The sequence below is a fragment of the Sturnus vulgaris genome, chromosome 11, assembly GCF_052056855.1.
Source record: "Sturnus vulgaris isolate bStuVul1 chromosome 11, bStuVul1.hap1, whole genome shotgun sequence".
NCBI classification, from domain to species: Eukaryota; Metazoa; Chordata; class Aves; order Passeriformes; family Sturnidae; genus Sturnus; species Sturnus vulgaris.
Window position 1 is genome coordinate 13748901 of NC_142253.1, and position 19804 is coordinate 13768704.

Sequence of the window (19804 nt, forward strand, 5' to 3'; positions counted from 1 at the left end):
ACACATTATTAGGACTTAACGACAAAGACATGCAGAGATAAGCAAATTTTTTAAAAACATCTACTACCCAGAACCACAAAATGTTCCTGTAACATAAAGATCTTTGTAAGAATCTAAAACTTTTTGTCTAATTAGTTCCTCTGTTAATAAAGTTTATGTCATAGAAGTCAGTGCTTGAAATGTGTCACAAGAATATGTGGGTGCTTTTATAAAGAAAGGGCACATAGTCAGTGTGTGCCTGTAGGTTATTTTATATGACCTTTAAGAAGTTCTCTGCTAAAACAAAAACTTTGTGGCAAGTTCTGAGAAATTGTGCACTAAGCCAATTCTAGAACTGTCTTCTTACTCTGGAGAGAAAAATATCATTAACCGGGAAAACATATTTTTAATCTGAACATACTTATTCTTACATCATTTATCCCTTTCAAAACTGCTCTTTTTTCCTTTTTTCAATTAAGTATTTATACAACTTCTGGCTTTACCAAAATGAGCTAATCCCAGACTAATGAAGCTGCCACAGTAACAACGAGAATAAAATATGTCTCTTTTTTTTAACTTGATAGTCTTCCTCTCTGACATTTCATAGGACTGCTTCTGTAATCTCTGAAGCCCTTTTGCCAAAAATCAAACATTTCCATGTGACAGTCCATGATATAATGTATACAGAATTAGCTTTCTTCCTTTGAATGCCTTGGAAAGAGCTAAACTGGAAGTCATGAACCTTGTATAGCCCAAATAGCTTCAATAATTAATAAAGCGTTAAAAGAAAACAGCAAATATCAGAAAATTCAATTGCTTTCTTAAGCAATATTGTTCTACTTTTTAAGTTTCCTAATTTATCTGTTAGCTCTGCTGAGATACACAGAAGGCATTCATGTGCATTGGAGGGGGCAGGAAACACGAAATGTGTAATATGCTCTGGCATACATTTACCAATATATAAACTATTTTAGGACCACCTACACTTTCAGATGCAGGGGTTTAGAATAAAAAATATAAAAAAAAAAATCTGAATTTTATTTTCTGGTGTATTTGCATTTTAACATGTAATGTACTTTTATATAAAGCTTCTAAAAAGGAAGTGTATTCCCCTGTCTGCTTATTGAACTGTGTAAGGAGATCATACACTGACTGAATTCACAATCCCTTGCTCAACTTGAAATAGGGTATCACTCATCTTTATATACACAGCCAGATAACAAACCCTCAGCTTTATCCCATCTCATTTCTGTGGAGTCTGGAAGAAGACAGTTCAATAATCAGAGCAGTCACATTCCTGATTGCCATGGAAATAAAGAGAGCAGAGCTTACTGGGCACTCCTGATACAAGTCGGAGAGGTCGCAATACACGAAAGGCTCTTAGGGCTTTGACATCAAAGCCACCAGGTTTGCCACCTGAGTGGCTGCCACCGTCTGTTTCTTTGGTTAATTGTTCCAATATTACACTAAATAATCTAGAAAATGAGATGAAAGGTAAGGTCATCACTACCCATTTACCACACAAAGATATTTGGAAATCAGTTGAGTGCAGATCATTCTGCAAAGCTGTTCAGATGTCAAACTGAGAGGTATATTTACATATTAAATCATGACAGACAGAGCTATAAGTACAAGACTCTATAATCCCTCTAGAGAATGAGGATCACACAGTTTCCAATAATTTAACATTCAGCTTATATATTCAGATTGCTATTTTTAAATAAATGAAGCTACTTTGCCACTTTTGTTCAAACATTTTGGCTTTAACATTTGGAGAATTTATCTTCCCTTTAGAAGAAGAAATAGATAATAACTAAAACCATCTGGTTTAATTTTGGTAGAATATAGGAACTCCAAGGGGAACAGCAGTAAAATATTCTATATACAGTCAGTAGAAACTGAATATTTTAAAAATAATTAGAGCTCACCATTTAATAACACCAAAAAAGATTTGTTTCTTACACATAATACCTCTGAGGAAAAATATACTCCCAGATGGCTCATTTATTATATTGTACTTTTTCCCTGCAGAAACGAATTAGTCATTCATTAGAACAGTTTGCAAGACAAGACTTTTATTTTGCTTTCCCACTTCTAGCAGCAATTTAAAGTGATGCATGTTCTTGAAATCCAAATTAATCTTAGGTTTATTTTAGTTGGGAGCTCCATCTCAGATGCATGGGCTTCTAGACGTTCACTAGACCACACAAACTATGTTATCTTTTGCACAGAGTCTGTAGTTCAATAGTTGCAGAGCTGCACTTCTCCTGAAAGGATTATCAAGTTAATAGAGTTTTGCAACCATGAGAAATGTTTCGCACTTGTAAAGGATGCCTGAAATGTGCAGGGTTTTTAGTTTGGTCATGAAAAGTTTTCACAATTCTGGTTAAGAACTCTGTCATGCTGGATAGTTGCTTGAAATCATATATTATTTAATAGGTTGCCCAAACGAGATTATTGAAGGCTTTACCCTCTCCCAGTGAGCAGTTGACCCACATCAGTCAATCCCCATCCCTGGAGTGCTTCATTCTGCTCCAGAGAAAAACTCAGCCCCAAGGACTACAGACATTACCAGGAACATCAGCAGCTCCCACACAGTCACACCAAACCTAGACCTTGAATACCAGGTCCTGATGCAGCCCTAGAATTTAATAAACACATAAGTGCAGGAAAACCAACACCTCAACGATTTCAAGAGTGACTATTTGTGCTCTAAAGACAGACATTATTAAAATCAAGTCTAAATTCAGAGAACCTTTCAGCCTGTCAGTTCATACAAGATTCAGAAAATTAGAGGGCACAGGCAGGTGCTATGAAAGCTTGCTCTGCTGGGACCTTATTCTTTCACAGAAATCAATTGAAATTACTTGAGAGACCATGCAGGTAAGTGGACTACTCAAAGTAATTGGTACTCTGATGGGTTACAGAGAGAAGTGACAAAGAGTAGAAAGCATCACATTCACAGCTCTGTCATTTTGTGTGGTCCAGCTGAAACCAGGACATATGTCATTCCTAAAAAGCCTTTAAAGTATAAAACTATTGATCTTCTTTATTGAAATTGACATTCATATTCCTCTATAATTTAGTAAAGTTTAAAGGTTTAATTAAGATTTGATTTTAAAGACATCTTTATATGTGTTTCCCTTTTTGCTTGTAGAGATTTCTTTAGGTATAATTAAGATTAATGCAATTGGACTGCTACAGTTTCTGCTGAGAAAGCAAATTCCAGCACATTCAATATAGGACACCATGGCAGCTCTTCCAAAGCTATTAGAATACCTAATGAAATTTCCCATTGAAGCCAGTCAAACAGAATCAGGTCCAGAAGTGATTCCAATATCCATCTTGGAGTTATATATGAAAATCAATTTTTCACTGGGCTTTTATATATTAATTAACTAATGGGACTCATGCTTGCTTAATCATGCAGGTTGTGCTCTTACTGAAAGAACAAAAACATTGCTCACAGTTTTGTCAGTGTGTGACATGTTAGGAAAAGTCCACCTTGTCTTACAGGTAGGCTGATGACAACCTGCACAAGAGTTTATATTCCAAACATTTGGATCTGAATTACAACTTAATCTTAGTGTGATATTTTAGGCTTTTATTAAGATATACTTCTTTTTTATTTGTATTTTTAACAAATTCAATGTGAGCATTTGACCTAACTACATTTAGCCTCCAATAATGAATGTTTTCGGAATTAGTGGAAAATTTTTTAGTTACCATGTATTTAGGACACAGCCAAAGATGGAGGTCATGTTAATTAGACTGCTCCAGGGTTACTGTAACTCCATGGTCACTTGACAAAAGGGAAGAGGTCTAATCAAGGGACTGCTTGGCAAGGGAGCAGAGCTCGTGTGTGACAGTCTCCAACCTGCCCACCAAGCTTCCCCTTCAGGCACAGAGACCAATCTGTTGAGAATGACCTGACCTGATGAAGGATCTATTTATACACAAATTTTAGTCCTGGACCAAAACTGCCTGCATGCCAAAGGACTGGCCCAAATACAACCTTCTCAGTGACATTTAGTATCTCATAATCAAATAGTTACATATGAGGCATTCTTATATTCACAGTACATCCCCAAATTTAACAATGCTTTACTACAAATTCCTTTATTGAGCATCTCTTTCTTTCCCTTAACACAGTGACAACATAATAGCAGCACACACTCTAATTTCTGAGCCTTTTCCATTACAGGCTTGATTCCCAAATTCTAGAACATATATACTTTCAGCAAACAAAATTTACAGTACTGGTTAACATTTACATTAACATTCCACCAGATCTAGGAAATTGGTGAATATACATGTCAACATTAATTCCCTAGATAGCTGAAGGTAGGATCTAATGAAGTAGCACAACCACTGACAGAGAGTTGCTGACACAAAAATTATTTATCAATAACTAGATGCATAATGTAAGTTCCACTCTTCTGAACCTGCATAAGGCCCAAGCAGTCCCTTCTCTGGGGCAAAGAACAAACTCCCCAAGGATTCCTGGTACAGCAAGGTGCACAGGGTAAAGAAAAAAAGGTATTTTTAACATATATTCTACCTCAGGCAAATCCAAATCATATCTGTATCTGGGGCCTGACATGCAGCACCCAATTTTACTCATATTTTGGGAATATAAAGGAATCTCTGTTGTGTCTCCCCAGTCACTCTTCTCCACTGTGAAACACGTGGGTTCTCCCAGAGGTCTTTGTGAAACAGATGAACTCCATATAACTGCAGTGAAGGGTTAAACAAATAAATCAAGTAGTAACTTGTGGCCCTAAAGAGATAACATATGGAAAGACACCAGGAGTTTACCTTGAAAAAATTAGACAGAAAAGTTTCTGAAAAACAACTCTGGAAATCTCCAGCAGGACTCAGAAATCCCTGGGAACTTCTGTTATAAATGCAATGCAGTTTATAGCCCCAGATAGCACTGAAAATTTTAGGACTTTTTAAAGTTTTTTCACTCAGTTCATTCTTTTACTCCAAAGAAATAGAAATCCAGCATAGGCTGCTACTCACAGTCAAACAGGTCCATACCTACCTCACTGTAAAGAAAAAAATCAAATATTTGTATAATGGAAGATAAGCTACTTACCCTACTATTACTATTACAAAATCCAATAAATTCCATCCATTTCTAACATATGCATTGGGGTGTAATAATAATCCATATGCTATAATCTTCAAAAATGTTTCAACTGTAAAAATTATCAGGAAGGCATATTCTACTTTTTCCTGCAGAAGACAAAAAAAGTACAATAAAAGACAATGAATGTAACAGGTCTTTTTACTGTTGACTTTGCAACAAGTGAGTGCTGATCAGAACTAAGGAAATACCTTCATGGCAGTTTATTTTACAAGTTTTAATTGCATAACACTTAATGATAACTGTACTGACAAGGTTATAATTATATAATTGCACAAGGTTTTCATGTTTTCACATTCTGTGAGAGGAAAAAAAGCTGTTTCTGCAAACATGGAAGCATTCTATACCTTTGCTTAAGCAAACAGTCCCATCCAGGTCAATAGGATTCTCTGCATTCATTATAACCAGAAAATTCTGTAGAACAGAGCCCTGGAAACATCCTTGGAAGGTAAGCAATGGTATACTGCCTTCCACTATTCAGAAAGTTTTAATTGTTTAATATTTCATTTTACACTGTCTTGCAACTTTTTAATCTTGATATGGAATCTTGCATTGACTTATCTTCTCCCTTCCACACCACCAGAATTTCTTTAAAATATCCTACTATGTTTGAACAAATTTTAAGGTACTGCACCACCACCTCCTATCTTTGAAGCTCCAACATCAAATTTAATGGTTTTTTTTAAACGTTATTAGTTTCTGCATTTGACCAAAATTCTCACTTCAGAGCTATATACTGAGTATCTTCTCCTAGCTAACTAGATACTCTAGAAAGAAGAAACCCCAAAAAATATTATTAGCATGCCTGACTTGGCAAATTGAAGAAGTCACCACTATCAAAACAGAGACATTAACATCTTGTTCTTCTTACCTTCAGAAATGATCATTTGATTATCTTCTATAACATTTTGTTTAGTTATCTGTTGCTACTCAAATATTACAGCCAAGAATAAAAGGCACAAAGGGTATGATTCATTTTTTAATCTTGTTCAGGAACACATGATGTTGCTCATCTATCACAATCAAGGTTAATCACATGACCCTAACTGCTCAGTCAGGATTACCATCTTCTACTATCATTACTCAAATAGAACACCAACATTGCACAAAAAAATACATTATCCTTATTTGTTACACACAAAAATACACATTCCTTATTTGTCACACATATTGGCACTTTCATATACAACCAAAGGAAAAATCAAACCTCAGTCATTTGCAACTTAAAGATCTTGATATTCTTATGTGTGAATCTAATTTGGGCAGCCAGATTTCTTTTCCTGCCAAAAAGGCCGTTTAGGACAGTTATGTATAGGATGTGATATATCCATTTATAAATCTGACACTGGTGACTGAATAGAGGCACAGGTTATCAATAAACTCCTGTCCAGGTCTTTACCTGCAGCAAGCAGCACCCTGGCATCACTGTGCCAGGTGATCTCTTACTGCAAAGCAAGGATTCCTGGATCTCATCTCCTGCTCAGTTCAGCCCTATAGCCCTGCCTTTTCCCCCTCTTTTGAGCACACTTCATAAACACTCTGGAGCTTCAGCCAAGGCTCCTCAGCTACTTTCCATTTTGGATGAGATCTTCCAGCCCAATGAAACCAACGGACATCCTCCTTCTCCTCAAATTTCCTAATACTTCTTTCAAAATTGTCCCTTCACTTACCCAATGATTTACCACCAATCAGTGAGGACTGTTGCTGGATAACAAGAGTGAAGTGGACTCACATAAGAAATATGAGTGTGTTGTGCACCAAAATCCATCAGAGATTACAATAATATGAGTTATCAGCATTCCTGAGAAGCACACTCAGAAATGCTTAAATACAAGCAATTGTACCACATAAACATTCCATAACAGCTATTTCTGTCTCCCTGCATACAACTCAATTTGCAGCTTGGTTATAGGAAGATAAATAATGTAGGAAAACATAAGGGAGACAAAAATATTATGGTTGTCATTTGTCATGGGCAAAATATATATCAAAATCATAGTAGTAAAAGAAAAAGTGAGACAAAATTTAAGTGTTTCATATATGCCAAATTTCAATAGCTTCTTTATTTAAAAGGAACACGGGATCCAGAACTGGATGGGATCTTCTGAGCCAAAATAAGCTCATGGGTCCCTATGTCCAGTGTCCTGTTTTATAGGCAACCATGTAATTTAACTCCATCCTAAAAACCATCTTTGCTCTTCACTGCTCCCCTTCAAAAAACATTCCAGTGCTCTTCTCCTCTCTGGGCTCAACACCAGCCCCAGTGCCAAAGTTATACAAATTCTTGAATGGTCACATAGCCCTGCAGCTCATTTTAATGGGACAGTTCAGATCTGAACAGTTCTGCCTTATCATTTACCATCCATCCTTGAAAAATAATATTGGTCTCATTCCTGCTTATCTCATTTATTTTATGGAAGCAGGAATGTTTCTTATTTCCTAAATAGTACTGCAAACTTTCCATTAGAGCCATAAGGAATGTAGGACAATCTCATTTTTAAAGCCATTGGTGGGCTTAAGGTCAGTGTGTGTCACTTCACAGATGGACCATAAGAAACCTTGACAGCTGCACCAACAGGAGCCACATGAATCTCAGCAAGGAAAAATGGGAAGTGCTGCACCTTGGGTTAAATAATCCCACACCAATATGGGCTGAGAAAGGACCTGGAAGTCACAGTGGACACCAAGTTAAATATGTGCTCATTTAAATCAAATTCCGTATCTTCACTGTTTCATTTTTCCTCCCTTTCATGCTCTCACAGACTCTACTTATTTATTTTTAAGGCACAACCTGTGTCATCCATGGAGGCCAGATGAATTACTTGGCCCCATAGATAACAACATTCCAAGTACAGACTGTGCTTTCTTTACAAACTGTTTGGCTCTTTAATAAGCAGGCAGCCAACAGATGTTGTCACTCAAACTGCAGAGTGGACAACCTGCTCACCCTCAGGAAGGTTCTGGAGGTCTCTTCTCACACTTGGATAATTTCTTGCTGGTCACTATGGTCATCAATTTTTGCCTCTGCAACCCTGATACATCTGTTGCCTACACAACACTTTGTATGTCCAGAGCTTAAGCAACCACTACTCAAGGGTAAATAACATTCGATTTTCAGTATTAATGAAAGAGTTGTAGAGGCAGGGGTGGTTTGGGCAAAAAAAAGCTAAAAAAGTAAGAGATCAATTCAAAATACAGACTCAAGACTGCAGTTCTACCAGGATATGATGCACATATTTATCTGCTCTTTTTTCTCCACAGTGGAGAAATCATATTTTGTTCAAGTTACTTGATAGCTTTAAATGAACACTAAATTTCATTCAAAATGTAATTTGGAACACTAAAGAAGAAGACAACTAAACAAAATAATAAGGAAATACCTAAGAGGATGTATTGAGTGCTTGCAAAAGAAAACCTCAATTAAAAGAAACCAAGAAGGCAGTTTTGGTTAAAGCAGAATTTGGACATAATGTCTAATATCTATTACTGTATTTAGTTTTACACTGCATCATAAAATTAGCAGAAAAAAGTGACAGCTGTAAACCTAAAGAAGATATGAAGCACAACAATATGTCTGCATTCTGAAGGATCTAATCCTGAGGCTGTATAGATTAATGGTTGTTTGTTCACTGATTTGATAAAGCTAGGTCATCTCTCCTTACAGGCAGCTGATTCCAGCAAGGCTGTCTGACACTTTGGTTAATGCTGCTCGAAATCTTCTCGTCTCAGCAATCTTTTTCTGAATATATGATGCAACAGGACTGATAAGATAAACTGCCTTTCTCATGGAATCCATGGGGTTTGCCTTTGATATTGATCATGAAGCACAAAACGAAGGCTACCCTTACCCTATGAGTTTAGGTGGAATCATTAGAACTTAATTTTCTAAAAAAGAAAAAAAGCAAGCAAGCATTCAAGCATTTGCTTTCTTATTTTAAGTAAATCAGCTTAGCAGAAACCCTGTTGCTCAGGAAATCTTTTTTCCCCCACCCTAGCCAGATGGTGTACATTAGTCATCATTTATTATCTTCATATTTTCAAAATCTCAAAGAAATATGCAAAGCTACTGTTACATGTCAGAAGGTGACACACCAAAATTCTGCATTTACGTTAAGATGTTTCACAAGATAACAGTTACAAAATGGTGATTAATTTGCAAAACCTTGATCTATTATGCTAGGTAATTAAGTCTTACTATATTAAAATTTCTATTCCCTTGGCATCAGAGACGGAAATTACTACTTAACTGAAGGAATGCATTTTTGCATCCAGACTAACAAACATGCATCAGAGTAAAAACTGCTTAGCAGATAAAATGACTCAATTTAAGCAAATAAAGTAGGCTGATCAACTTGCTGAAGTTTAGACACAACACAAGATACTTGGACATTACTGATTTAGGGATCAAAAGCAAAAAAGAAAAATCAAATGCTGTTCAATAAATCGTGTGACTGATATTTTGACAGCACATATAAAGCCATTTCTCTTTTTGACAATCAGCCATTTTTTCAAGTTTTGGCACTGGGAAAACACTCCACCTATAAGACAGAAAACTAACTTGAGTTTTGAACATTAAAATATAGCTACTTAATTTTTCACTTTCTATACCTGTATTCTCCTGAAAATCATCTGTGACATGCAGCACAGTAATAATTAAAAAACTGGAAAGTAAACCTAATTACTCCCACATGTGAAAAAATGTTATAGCAGTTGCCCAAAAAATGAAACACAAGTTGAATCCATATACCTGGCAAAAAGAAATCTATATACTTGCCTTGATTTCATCAATTTCAAGAGCAGCAAAGTAATGTACTGCCAAGATTAGGCATGGAAATTGCTCTCTATTTATTAGAAGAATTGGAATTATTTATCACTAAACAATCTGGTGATAAGTATTGGATTAATTGTGCCTTTAGATACATAACAAAAAACAAGGAGGGTGAGTCTGAAAAATATATTTTAAGAATCCTTGTTCTGATCAATGCAATTAAATCATGTTTCACCATCCTCATCAGTCCTGACCCACTGAAGGGAATACAATCATGCTCTCTACTTTGTCAGATGTCTGCATTACTATCCTTCAAGTGCAGCTTTGCTTTAGACAGTAATCTGCAGCAACTTTAGAAAATATAATTATGTACACAGAATTATAATCCTTTAATATAGACCTGAGTAACAGACATTGTTTCCATACTTCAAGTGCACATTTAATGTACATGAGACCTTTTATGTTTGAATACATTCAATACATGTAAAATCCAGTGCAAGACTGGGCAGGAATTTGGCATTAGGCCCAGAAATATCTCCAGTCTTTGAGGAGCTTTACAAGACACCATCACATTACTGCAGATCCAGATGCTCTGGCATTTCAGGCTGATGCATCTGACGGCAAGGCTGATACTTGAAAGTCAACACCAAGTAAAAACTCCATACTTAGGAGTAAAAATAAGTAGGTGTTACCCAGCAAGAACATTCTTACACCAGTTCAATATTAAATGAATGGGATTTCACATTCCCAGTACCACTGCCAAGCAACAAAGCTCACTCACAACATTTTTGCTGTTTTCAAAGAGAATACAAAATCCTTTCATCTTTTTTGAACTGAGGATTCATAATCCCATGGTCTGGTCACAATTAACAACAGTTGCACCCTCCAGATCTCAAGCAAGCATTTGTGTTTGCAGGAACAGAAGGTGCAGTAAGAACATCTCAAATACTGAGCACAGCAAAGAAACAAAATGGATGTGCAAGTTATAAACTGAGGTGTAATTAAAATGAACTACAATTAAGTTTCCTTAAGTCCCTTTTTATCAATGTAGTCTGAAGGAGCATTTGACTAATTTACATCACTGAAATAGTATCTCAAAGACAGTTTTAGTTTTACTTTCATCTGACAGGTTCTGGCAGCCAGAGGTAGACGAATAAGAAGAGCAGATTTAACACTGATTGCTATTTTCATTATTTCCTGCAATCACTTCCTCTTAATGCACTGTAGACCTGCATTTCATCTTTGAGCGTGGTTGCTTTTCATTCTTAATCGTGTATTTTGCACCTTACATTGTAACACAATAATGGAGATGTAAACACCTCTACTCTGTAAATAAGCATTTGTACAGAGAGAAAAATGTTGCATCCAAATTGCAATTTTTCATACAGATTACAGGCACCTGTGTGGAGCCACATTGGTATTATTAATGTAAAAGTTTATTTATACATAGTAAGTCTTTTCCAAATAGAAAAAATCCAACCTCTGTTTTCTCCTCTGTTTTATTTAGGCAGAGCTCTGCTCTAGGACAGGTAATGCAGAGCTTTGCTCAGCAACAGCTGAGGAAAACAAGAGACATCCACTGTGTGTGTACATCATTAAATCCACTATTGGCACTGTCTTGCACACCCTCACAGAGACACAGACAACCCTTCTGCTCCATATTGCTGTGAAGAAATGAGGCAAATGGTGTGATTTTGAATACTTGATCATAAACAACTAAAAGAAAAAGTGAACTCCTGCAAATTGACCATCCACTAAAAAATTATCAAGAAAGGGCCCATGAACCAATCACTTGGCAATGACTGCATTTCTGCAAGGTGTGAAAGGCAGGTTGCAGAAATGTCAGCAGGCAGTGACACATGAGCTCCAGTCCTAAATCCACTTGAAGATGGAGCACAGTATTCCAAAGAATTGCACAAAGGAAAGAAGGTCAACTAAGCAACAAAATATCCCTGGAATAAAATCCAATTTAGTTGGGTGTCTTTCTGCCCCCATCTAAATGATGATAGTCAGGAAAACAAGGCCAGCCCAATAAGTAGAAGAGAATATTTGTGTGTACTGACACATGGACTCATCATTTTCCTTACATAAGTGAATAGAATCAGTCTCAAGTGATGAATTAAACTTACATCTAGTCATAAAATAGCATTAATTTTAAATATATTTTGATACCGACTCTCAATTTTATTTTTTTATAAGACATCAGGTATGGGCCAGAAACCAGAGTATAAGAACATTCGTAGACCTCAGCTTAGTGAACATATTCAAATTCCAAAAATATAAAAATCAAGAGATTTTTTAATCTTTATAAATGCATTCTGACCATGCAGAACCCCATGAGTAGAAAACAGACGGGAGCACTGACAGCATTAAATCCTCTACTGAATTTAGAGCAAGATGGCTTAAAAAAAAACACTTCCAAAAAATGAAAGAAACTATTTTTCCTTAAAAGATAAAAACTACAGACCACAATCTCACCAATCAAATCAAACTGTAATTATTTGGGCATTTCACAATGAAACAGGTGAAAAAAAATCTGCTTTCAAAATAGTCCTGTGTGAGCTCTTCCTGCATTTTTTTGCTTATCATACTTGAAAAAACATATATTGAAACCACCTATATGTTTCTTAAAATGCTGTCATAAAAATTTTCAGCTGTCATAAAAAACTTAATTACTCTTGTGATCCTGCAATAGCCTGGATTTAAACCTACCCACTAACAATGTCCATTTCTCCCCTGGTTTTCCAACCCATGTACTCCCTTCTTTGACCAACACAATGCTGAAATGCACAGGAGTGGCTCTCACACCAGCTCTGGTCACTCTGCACTCAGTTTTTCTGTAGGTTTGCTTGTCAAAGCAAAATCTGTCCTAACAGACCAACAATTCTCTGAGTGGCTCTGAAGGAATATTCATCCCAAATGAAAAGAAAGGGAGATCAAACAGGCAAGGTTTTTATGTGTTAGCTATTCATTCACAGCTCTATAATGATCCAGTGCTGTGTTTTAAGAATGTCAAGGACTTTTTGTAAAAAAAACCCCAAAACATTAAAATAATATGGAGAACAGATTGGGTCTATAGTTCTGCACAGATAGTGTCAGCCAGGAAACAGAGCAATGACATTCCTTGAGTAGGTGTTTTTTCCCTTGATTTATTCATCTGATTGCAAATCTAATTTCCACTTCCATTACGAAAGAACTGGACAAAACTGATAGAATAATTTCATCACGACACTTTACTCATTAATCTGTCAGATATATAACTCCATTAGTTCCTTGCTTTTGTCAGTTTAAGAACTACAGAATGATTTGTTAAGGGCATACCCAATGAGACTGTTTGTTTTTCTGAATACCTTTAGTAGGGTAGAAACTTGCATTATGTAAAGCTTAATTTAGTTTGGTGGGGTTTGGTTTGAGTTTGTTTCATTTGTTTGGTTCTGGGGGCTTTCTTTGTTGATTGTTTTTTATTACAATGGAAAATATTTAATAAACCACCACCAACAAGGCTTTCAAAAACTCAAACACAGTATACTTACCTCATGTCCTGATGTGACCTTGATGTGAATACACAGGGAGGACATGGTTAAACCGTTACTTCATTGGAATTTTTTTAATCATCCTTCTCAAGTTTCAAATATAAGAACCTCAGTGGTCAATATGGGAGCTCTGTCCTACACTTGTGGTCTACTTATTGCCCCTTGCAAACCAGCAGCAACAAGAATATTTTCTTCCACCTTCTGCTTTTGGACAGCAGTCAACTTCGATGACCAGGATTGGGTATCTGTATGAGGACTGGCTACAGAATTAAAATATTATTTTTAAAAATTTCAAGGGCTTTAAAAAGTACTAGAGAACATGAATCCCTTACATTGGTATAACAATGTTAAGAAATTTCTTCAGAGAAATCTGTATTTAGCTTCTTTTTAATACATTCTAACATCAGCTCAGCACTAGAATTTCATACAGAGGACACTGAATACAATACATGATGTGGATATGATGATTCTACACTGAGAGGAAGGAATGATTGCTAAATAAGTTCCAGTGTGGAACATCTAATGCATTTCTGAGAACTACATGCTGCACTCCCTATTACCTCTTCACAATTCTTTCTTTTTAGAAAGAATCTCTTAACTCCTTAGATACAGTTTGTTTTATCTGTTAACAAATATGTAGAGTAAATCAAAGTATTGCACTAAAAACCACTCCAACAAATCTAGACAGACTGTATTATTTATGAGCACACAACTTGCCAGAGTGCTAGAAGTCGTAAGCTACAGAAATGTCAACAGCAATGTTGCTGATGAAATACATTTTCAACCAAAAGAGAAGGCAGGATAGAATATTCCAGGTAGACATTGCCCAGAACAATGTAAGGACCCAAAAAAAGCATTTATCCAAACTGACAGGAGAATGGCCTGCAGTAGCCACGAAAATGTTAAAGCACAACTTTATCCTCAATTGTCTCAGTTTGCTGAACAAATTCTCCTTTGCAGTTTTCTTCTCCTGTGGTAGTTTGAGCCAAACGCTTGAGATATCTATTTAACAAAAATTTTCTTTAACAATCAAGAAATCAAATAATGCACTAATAAAATATTTTATCTTGAAAGAATATCTCATTGTATATTCCAGATATGCGAAATATAACGTGGCTGTAGAAATTGGTATTTCCCTGCAACAATAAAATGCAGAAATATTCCCATTTTGTGTATCCACTAAGTATTCAGATGATTATGAAAGGGAAGCCCTCTGTTCTCTCAACTTGAACACGAGGCTAAATGAACATAGAAACATTTTCATCACACATCTGAGGGTTAGATTGCTCTGGCTGTTCCATAGCAAAGAAAATGAGGATTTGTAGAGAAAATACAAGGCAAACCTGCTCTTTTGCCATGACAGTTTTTGGAAGCCCTTTAGTCCACTGCAAACATAGAGCTCATGGACAAGAAATATTAAAAGTTGTAATGGCTCTCAATACAGAGGAGTTGCATGAAAAATTTTAAAAATAGCACAGCTAAACCAACAATTTGTATCCAGTCCCCAAACAAGATCCATCATATATCTGGTTTCATTTCAGCAGTGCTCAGGTACAACACTGATCTGTTATGAAAATTCATTTAAGAGTCAAACATTCAGCTGGTTTCTAGAAATAGTACCACCATCAAGCTTTCCTGTTTTCTTCATTCCAACCATGGTAGAAAAGTGTTCAAAGTAACCCTAAATGTACCAATATTGAAATAAAGAAAAACATGGAATACTACTGATATCCACTGCTAAGGTATCAGGAAAAAACTTGCCACAGTAGAAACAACTGAAATTCCTGAATCAAGTTGAAAACCTTGTTTTTCATTTCCTCTGATCTTCAGATCAAACCTTAGTGATAAAAATCTTCAACCCCTGATAGAAAGGAAAATATGAGTCTGCCTGCCCTAAAGCCACATTTCTTGCTTCTTTATGGATGAATCAGCTCTCTCTATCTTGTGGAATGTTGCTAACATAATTTAGGGTCCCTCCAGTGCCTGCTACAATTACAATTCCAGATTCTGCAAATGCTTCTAAGTGCATCTTTGTAATCTCTAAGTTACAATGCAAAATCATTTTCTGCCTTTTATTCCCATATCAAATGGCATCCCAGGAGATGTATTTAGGTTTTGAATGTCTTATTTCATTTTCCACTTCTCCACGCAGAACACTTGATCAAGATGATTATTTTGTTACTATTCCCATCTGAACTGCATCTAAGCCTATTTTAATTTATTCCCCTCTCTGGAAAATCAGTTTTGATTTCCAGAGAACTCACTGTCCACAACAATATACTCCTAAGTGCTCTGTCACTGTTTCAAGTTCACTTCTGTTATGACTATAAGACAGTTTGAGTACAACACCACCTGCTTTTCCTCCACCTATAAAAACTGCTTTCCAGCAGAATGTCATACTCCCTGTAATTTTTCTCCCATCTATTCAGTGGAATAGCCCCTAAAGCACATTTACAAACAGTGTTCTTCAAAGTAATTGCATGAAATAAGAGCCATTACCTCCCTTTTGGAAAAAAGAGGCTTTTTCCCCTAAAGAACCAAAGTCTCTCCTATCCTCAAGTAGGCAAGAAAAAAATATATATTATTTTGATCAGATAAAAATCCCAGAGACCAAAAGCCAAAAACAAGATTTTTTTCTCTTTCAGCTATATGCACAGAATTTAAAAACCATGCATTTACTGAATGGAACATAGAATCATCAAGATTGGAAGAGACCTTCAAGATCACCTTGGTCAAATATCAACCCACCACCACCACAATCACCCCTGAGCCATATCCCCAAGTGACACTTCCAGATGCTTCTTGAACACTTTGAGAGATGCTGACTCCACCACCTCCCTGAGTAGCCTGTTCCAAAGCCTAACCACTCTTTCAGTGATTTTTTTTTCCCCTTAATATCTAATCTGAACCTTTCCTGACACAATTAAATAATTAAATGGCCATTTCACGTTGTCCTTTCTCTTGAGGCAGAGAACAACAAGCTCTTCTAAGGGAGTTGTAGAGAGTGATAAGGAGCCCCAAGCCTCCTTTTCTCCAGACTAAAGAACCTCAGCTGCTCCTTGTAGGACTTTCTAGACCCTTCCCAGCTTCACTGCCCTTCTCTGGACATACTCCAGTGCCTCAATCTCCTTCTGAAATGAGGGGCCCAAAACTGGACACAGGATTCAAAGCAATTTGATTGCCTAAGTAAAGATATTTCACAGCCAGAAGAGCTGAAGTGAAAATTCTATTAGTCTCCCACTGTTTCAGTGATTTGAAGACAGCTATAAAAATTATTTGATTCTACTTCAGTCCTTAATGGCCTGGGAGTTGCTGACATATGGAAGTTGGTTTATACTGCATATTGGTTTTTAAAATGACCACTGAAACACAAATATTTTCACAGTCCACTACTACACATTGAATGGCCAGTGAAAAAAACAGAAAAATGAAGGTCCAAAAATTAGTCCTTAACATGGGAGGAAGATTAAGAGGAATTTAGACTCCACAGGCTTAATTCAGAATCACTTTGGAGTCAGCAACCACCAGGATTTATTTCCTTTTGCGAACTGACAATTTGACATCACAAGTTTTCTACTCGGATTCCAACACCAGTCCCTCAAACTGGGAAAGAGGGTCTTCATCTCTTCAGAAAAAATGCCCAATACTCTGCAAACAAGTCCTCAAAGTGCAACAAAATGCTTTAATTAAAGCTATTTCCTTTACTTAGTGCTATTTCTAATTTATGATTTGCCAAAGGCACTGTTTTACTCGTGTTTCAATGGAATACTTAGCACAGCACGAAATAGATGGCATCTCCTCTGTAGCAAAAGTGAAAGGTTGACTTCTGCCCTGGGCATCTTTTATTTTTTGTGAAAGCTTAGAGGTAGAAACTGAAGCATGATAATTGAACCTTGAAGGAAAAAGTAGTGACATTATAAGAACTGCTTCTGTCAAGAGATGAATATCCTGTGATATGATATATTTAATTTGTATGAATAAATTCATAGTGTTAATAAAGATTAAAAGGTAGTGGTGCCATACAAAATGAGACATGTTGGACCTGCTGACAAACAGTAGACTCCACTTACCATTCCAAGTAATGGTGCAGGTTACTACTGGATGAAAATTATAAGGCTAATTCAGCTAATCATTTTTTAAAAAATAATTCTGTATTTACATTTATTATAAATGGCACAATTAAAAGGTGGTTTTCATATTCTCCAGTGCCCAAGGCATAAACCCAAAAGTGCCAATGGAAATGACAAATGATGTAATAGAAGTGTGTAAAACCTGAGGCAATAATACGTCACAGTCAGAGCCCAATGGCTCTGCTCAAGTGACACACACATTTGCACTCAGAATTTTGCCTTTTTTTTTCCTTTGGTTAAAGTAACCACAGCAGCATTCTCCTAGTGAGGTGTGTCAGAACTAATGTAGCTGAATGTAGTTCTCTGTAATTGAAAGTAATTCATGCTGTCACATTTACTGTAACGAGAGGTCACATCTCCAGGGCCATAAATGTTGTTCACATTAATCGTAACTGACACCTTCCTCCTCCTTCAGGGAAATTCAGCCATATTACATGGCTTCCTTCACATTCTTTTTAAGCATCTGAACTTTTTAATGTTTGGCTGGTTTTGTGGTTTGTTTTGGGTTTATTGGCTTTTTAAGATAAAAACAGGCAAAAATACCAGCCATAATTTCTGCCTTGTGCACGGTGATAAAGTCGTGAAAAGTATGCAACAAAAATTATGATTACCTTGATCTCTAAAACTCCTACAGATTACTAAAAATTATGACCTAAAATCTGGCTATTCTGGAAACAAAAACAGTTCTTGCATTACAAACACATATAGGCCATATTCTAAAAGAGCAAGTAAAATACAACACACTCCATAATGACCCCCTAGACTACATCCATTAATTTCTTCCTATTGCTTACATATATTATGAATTAGGAATCATAAAGCCCTACAGTAAACCATGTACTTATTTTGGAACATTAAATTCCACACTGACATGCCAGGGAATAAATCTCCATTCTCAACATGATTGTATATTTTAAACCTGATAATTGAACTAGGACACCATTTCTTTTTAAAATATCAACCAGTTAATTAACACAGTTTACAAAAAGTGGAAATCTTTTCATCTGCATGTTCAGTTTATCCTGAATTATAGTTAAAAGATGAAAGATGCTGAAGAAGGTAAAGTGCAATGTAAAAACATACTGGCAAGAGTACAATGTGCTTGTTGGCCAAACAATAATCTAAGGTTCTTAGTTCTGCTTTGGTTGGGTTGACCAAGAATCTGTGTTTTCTCCTTGAAAAATTAAGTGATAGCTTAACTCAGAATTAAAAGCTTAGGGTTTGGGATTTTTCTAACAGATCCTTATGGGAACACAAAAGATAAATTTTCATTTACTCACAACAACAACTGATAATATTAATGATAAAAAGTTTCACTGATGACTTCCAGAATTAAGTATTAAAGAAGTGAAGAATATAAAAACAGGAGCACAGATTCATTCCTATAATAGCTTGGAATAATGCTACTTTTTGAAAGGCAGGTTAACCTTAAAGTTACAATTATTTTAAATTTATCATAACTCCACAAGAAAATCAGTTGTTTGATTTCCTCTGGCATAACTCATAGTAAAACTACTGAAACCAAATAAATTAGATGAGTATATGAATTTTTGAAGAATCAATGTTGAAAGACTTCAGAGCTGCTATCACAGAAGACAATTCTTCAGGCATAAATAAAATTAATTCTTTCAGAGACCAATTTTTCTGTTGTCTGACAATGTCATTTAATTTTGGTGAGGCATCCAGCAACTGTGAAATTTCCTACAGTGGCATTTGGTGTAGAGATACACAAAACCTTGCTGCAAGCCCTGCAGTAAAAGTTTGCTGAATGATCTGAAACACCAAAACAACAAATGCATGACCTCGCTGCAATAAAAAACTCATATTATGCTTATTCTTCTTATAATTAATGTTAATTGTTAAATTTCTCAGAAATAAATCTAGGTTTTGCTTCCAAACAGGTAAGCACTTCATGCTTCTTTATTACCACACTATTGAATAATAGTTGTCTTGCACCAGTATCTACAGCAGCCTTGATGGTGCTTGTTGTACCTAACATTATGAACAAGGATAAAAACATAATTTACATCTAAAGTAGTTCCCCATCTCAGCCTTAACTGCATTGTAATTCCATTAGTTTCATACTCTGTAGAAAGGCATTTCAGCACTTCTACCCGAGTACCTCATTTATTCCTAATTTCAAAGATGATCATTCATCTAGATTTTCCCAGTATATTATCACTTAGTAGCTCAAAAGTCATAGTGAAACTATATTCCAATAAATTATTGCCTTTAATACCTC

General features: G+C 36.0%; 1 protein-coding gene across 16 annotated transcripts in view; it reads right to left on the minus strand.

The window, feature by feature from the left end:
• CACNA1D (calcium voltage-gated channel subunit alpha1 D) overlaps positions 1 to 19804 on the minus strand; it is a 167970-nt gene that overhangs the window by 102304 nt on the left and 45862 nt on the right. For all 16 annotated transcript variants that reach the window (XM_088171546.1, XM_088171537.1, XM_088171545.1 and 13 more), the window contains exons 4-5: positions 5081 to 5220; positions 1312 to 1454 (exon numbers count right to left, since the gene is read on the minus strand). In XM_088171546.1, coding sequence (XP_088027672.1) covers positions 1312 to 1454; positions 5081 to 5220 — 283 coding nt within the window. The remainder of the gene's footprint in view (positions 1 to 1311; positions 1455 to 5080; positions 5221 to 19804) is intronic.